We start from the raw sequence: 4,983 nt of genomic DNA on the forward strand, positions 1-4,983 counted from the left end.
AACCCGGGAGGCGGAGCTTGCAGTGAGCCGAGATCGCGCCACTGCACTCCAGCCTGGGCGACAGAGCTAGACTCCGTCTCCAAAAAAAAAAAGAGAATTCTAGGTTGGAAATAATTTTTCTCCTCGTTTTAAGGCATTGTTTCATTGACTGTCTAATGCCACATGGGTCTTTTGTATTCTTTCTTCTTGCCTGTTGTTCTGGAATTTCCGCCCATGGATGCAGTGTGGTCTGCCCTGCTCCATTGTGTGTGTTTGCCTGGTGGGCCCCAGTCAATTCTGGATACTTTTCTTGAAATACTTGATTTCCTCTCCTTGATTTTATTGTTCTCTTTTTCTGAAACTCTGATTATCCTGCTCTCCAAGCCTGGTTCTTAATTTTCTTTTTTGTTTTTGAGACGGTCTCACTTACTCTGTCATCCAGGCTGGTGTGCAGTGGCGCCCTCTTGGCTTACTGGAACCTCTGACTCCCAGGTTCAAGCAATTCTCCTGCCTCAACCCTCCCGAGCTGGGATTACAGGCGTGAGCCACCGCGCCTGGCTCACAATTTTATTGTCTTTCTTTTCCATTTCTTGATATTTTTTCTCTACTTTGGAGGGATTTCTTCAACTTTGTCTTCCAACCCTGATCCTGCATTTTTCATGTATGTTATCATATTTTTAATTGAGCTCTTTTTTCTTTCTGAATGCTTCTCACCAAAAAAGATAGTATTCTTTTCTTGTTCCATGAATCTTTCCCTATTTCTGAAACACTGATGATTGTTTGAGGACTTTGCCTCTGTGTTGTTTCTTCTGTGTTGCGTTTTTGCTGTTGTTTGGCTGGTGTCTTTCGTGTTATGTGTGGAGACGAGTTATCTCCACACCAGAGGTTATCTGAATCCCAGACTTGTGTGGTGCACACATAAACCTTGCACGTCACCCCATGTTGCCATGCGTGAGCTGCTAGACGCATGAACTATGGAACATAGGCCTGGTTTTCTTGGAGCCATTTACTGAGGAGTAAATGGGACAACTCAGAAAAGAGGGGTCGTATTTGGCACATTGTTGCCCAGAGCTTTCACTCTCAGACTTCTCTGTGTTGGGGCTGGGGAAATGGTGGTCACCTCCACAGTGCCAGGGACAGAGGCCCTGCCTTCAGGAACTGTCTGGGCCTCTGTGGCCTTTCCCCACCCCAGACAGACCTTGAGAGGAAGACCTTTCTCACATACCTTGAGAACTAGGTAAAGAGGCACCCCGAGTGTTTGTGCCTGCAAAGGGGGCTGATGGACCTGCAGCTCAGCACACGCCACAAGCTGAATGTCTGTCTTCAGACAGCCACGAGAACCTGTGATTGGTGGGGCAGAGAAGGCACGGGCAGTCTCTGAGGCATTTGGTCACCGAGAGCCCTGGCATATGCGCCTTGGCTGGTGATCTCTGCCCGGAGTAGCCCCACACAGACCTCTGCCCCTGCCCAGCCTGGTATCCATCCTGCCAGACTCTGCTTCTAAAAGATGCTAGGGAAGCTCCTCCCGCCCACGGGCACCTCTCCTCCACAGCCCACATCTGGTGGGAGGTGGGGCAGAGTAGGTGTTAAATGAAGACATGGGTGGAAAAAGCCCCCAAGCTCCTTGCTTTGGCCAAGCTGGGTCAGGTGATGGGAACTGCCTTGTACTCAGAGGCCCCATGGGAGGACTCTGCCCATTGCCACCACCAGTCACCTTTCCCACAGCCCTCATCACCAGGCTGTAGAGTCCTGAGGGAACCCTAATGCTGGAGGAGCCTCACACATAGCTGGGTACATGATGCTCTTGCAGGGGAGGGGACCTGGCCTTGTGCACTGCTGCCCGTGCAGTACACCTGGAGCCAGCTTTCCAGCCGCCGGTCACTTGAGCACTGGTGGTTCTGGGTTCCCAGCAGTGGGCCCAGTGCTGAGGGGAGAGGGGCACACGGAGGGGCACACAAAGGACCTGGGCCAGCTCAGAATATACCCCTTCCTCCACTATTCCTCGGGGACCCTAGAGGGCCAGGACAGGGGCTGCTCACCTTCCCTTTGCTTCCCCAGTTTTCCAACAAGGTTGAGCCACTGAGTTGCTTTCTAAGGGCTCAGAAGGCCGCCTAGCCCAGTGGAACCACAGCTCTGGGTGTGGGTCTGTGGGGTCACTCTGCCTGTCCCCATGTTCAGACTGTGCCACTGGGTTCACTGAGGAACCTATTTCTTTAGCTGCAGATCTGGGACACCGCTGGCCAGGAGCGGTTCCGCACCATCACCCAGAGCTACTACCGCAGTGCCAATGGGGCCATCCTTGCCTACGACATCACCAAGAGGAGCTCCTTCCTGTCAGTGCCTCACTGGATTGAGGATGTGAGGAAGTATGCCGGCTCCAACATTGTACAGCTGCTGATTGGTGAGTGGGGGGTTCCTCGGGACCACAAATCCCATCACTCTGCCTGTCCCTGCCTCCCTCTGCTTTTTAAACACAGGGTAACCCTAAGTCCAGAGGGAGTCCCAGCCAGAGTTTGAGCCATGGTTTTGCAAATCCTGATCCCGCTAATCACTTAGAAAGTTATATTCAAGGCTGGGCATGGTGGCTCATGCCTGTAATCCCAGCACTTTGGGAGGCCAAGGCAGGCAGATCACGAAGTCAGGAGATCAAGACCATCCTGATTAACACGGTGAAACCCCGTCTCAACTAAAAAATTAGCCAGGCGTGGCGGTGGACGCCTGTAGTCCCAGCTGCTGGGGAGGCTGAGGCAGGAGAATGGCGTGAACCTGGGAGGCGGAGCTTGCAGTGAGCCGAGATAGCGCCACTGCACTCCAGTCTGGGCGACAGAGCGAGACTCTGTCTCAAAAAAAAAGATAGAAAGTTATATTCAACATTGGAATGAGAGGAAAGAAGAAAGGGAGCTGAAGTTTGCCCCGCAGTTCTTCACATGTGTCAAGGTTTAGCTCTTGTACCCTGGCTTCTCCTTATTTGACAGGGCCTGGGGCGAGGCTCAGAAAAGTGGAGTGATTTATCTGGGTCCGCTGTGAGCATACACATGTAGGCTTTGAGTTTGCTTCTGCTGACCTCAAGCTTCTGACTTTCTGTGTTGTGCCACACACAGAGCAGGGACACCTGATGGCTTCTGTGCCTCAGAATCCCACAGAAGGCTTCTTCAAGTGCAGCTGCAGGGCCTCACCTCCAGAGCACGGGCTGGTTGAGGCCCATGAATGTGTATTTCTAACAAATTCCCAGGTGACACCCACCTTGCTGGTCCAAGGACCCCACTTTGAGAACTACTGCTGAGAAGGATGCTGTTTACCTTTGTTTTCCTTCTATATAACCTTCCCAGACCTGGACTGGAGAAGCTCTTTAGCTCTTATGTTATCCCTGGGGTCCTTACCCCAACAGGTTGATTCTTTTTTTTTGAGATAGAATCTCACTCAGTGACTCAGGTGGAGTGCTGTGGTATGATCTTGGTTCTGCAAGATCTGCAAAGCCACTGCAACCTCTGTCTCCCCGGTTCAAGCAGTTCTCCTGCTTCAGCCTCCCAAGTAGCTGGGCCAACAGGTTGATTCTTCTGACTCAGATGTACAGACAGGGCCTGGACCTGACTCTAGCTGGGAAGAGGGTGGTGCCTGGTTCCATGTGGCCTGCCTTCCATAGACTGGGACATGGAGCGCTTGGCAGGAACAGAGTTTTCCCCACCTGGGCTAACCATTTTCCTGCCTTTTTTTTTGCGAGGGGTGGGGGATGGAGTCTCACTGTGATGCCAGGCTGGAGTGCAGTGGCATGATCTTGGCTCACTGCAACTTCCACCTCCCGGGTTCAAGCAATTCTCCTGCCTCAGCCTCCTGAGTAGCTGGGACTGTAGGCACGCACCACCACACCTGGCTACCAATTCCCTTTTATCCAGGACATTTCTGAAAAACATTCCTGCGTGGCATGGAAATTTTATATTTTTAGTAGAGATGGGGTTTCACCATGTTGACCAGGATGGTCTTGATCTCCTGACCTCGTGATCCGCCCACCTCAGCCTCCCAAAGTGCTGGGATTACAGGCATGGGCCGCCATGCCTGGCCTATAGAACATTTTATACAGCTACGAAAATAGTATTTTTTGTATTTATTTATACATACATATATACATACATATATTTTTAGAGATGCAGTCCTGCTGTGTTGCCCAGGCTGATCTTGAACTCCTGGCCTCAAGCAATCCTCCTGCCTCAACCTCCAAGTAGTTGGAATTACAGGTGTCAGCCACTATATCTGGCTTAGAATAGAATAATAATGAGCCCCCAGGCACCCATTACCCTGCTTCAGCAATTAGCAACTGAAGTCCAACGTCCTCTCATCTATACAATGTCACCTCCCCTCCCTCGTATTGAGACAAATTCACATGAAACCATTTCACCTGGCAGTATTCCAGCATGAACCTACAAAATATGTAAACCCTTAAAAAAAACCAGCAATATTATTTTCTCATCTAAAGATACTGACATTTCCTTAATAATATCAAATAGCCAGTCTGTATTCAGATTGATAATTGCTCATAAAATTCATATGCGTTTTATTTTTTCCAGTTTGTTGAGATCAGGATCCAAATAAGTCTCACACTTTGAAATTGGTTGCTATATCAATTAAGGTTGCCAAGGAAATTTTAGATGTTTACAGACTCCTTTTTTCTTTTGAGACAGAGTTTTGCTCTTACTGCCCAGGCTGGAGTACAGTGGCACAATCTCGGCTCACTGCAACCTCCATCTGCCCAGTTCAAGTGATTCCCGTGCCTCAGGCACCCGAGTAGCTGGGATTACAGGCCCTCGCCACCATGCCTGGCTAATTTTTTCTATTTTTTTTAAGTAGAGCAGGGGTTTCATCTTGTTGGCCAGACTGGTCTTGAACTTCCAACCTCAGGTGATCCACCCACCTCGGCCTTCCCAGATGCTGGGATCACAGGCGTGAGCCACTGCCCCTGGCCCAGACTCTTTTTTTTGGTCTTCCTTATAACTACATTGCAAAAGTCAG

The 4,983-nt window shown here is 50.2% G+C and overlaps 1 protein-coding gene across 1 annotated transcript in view; it reads left to right on the plus strand.

The window, feature by feature from the left end:
• Positions 1–4,983, plus strand: part of RAB43 (RAB43, member RAS oncogene family) — a 46,370-nt gene that overhangs the window by 36,946 nt on the left and 4,441 nt on the right. Inside the window, exon 2 of the mRNA XM_011950707.1 lies at positions 2,197–2,380. Coding sequence (XP_011806097.1) covers positions 2,197–2,380 — 184 coding nt within the window. The remainder of the gene's footprint in view (positions 1–2,196; positions 2,381–4,983) is intronic.

The sequence above is a fragment of the Colobus angolensis genome, unplaced genomic scaffold (assembly GCF_000951035.1).
Source record: "Colobus angolensis palliatus isolate OR3802 unplaced genomic scaffold, Cang.pa_1.0 Scaffold31, whole genome shotgun sequence".
In the NCBI taxonomy this organism is placed as follows: Eukaryota; Metazoa; Chordata; class Mammalia; order Primates; family Cercopithecidae; genus Colobus; species Colobus angolensis.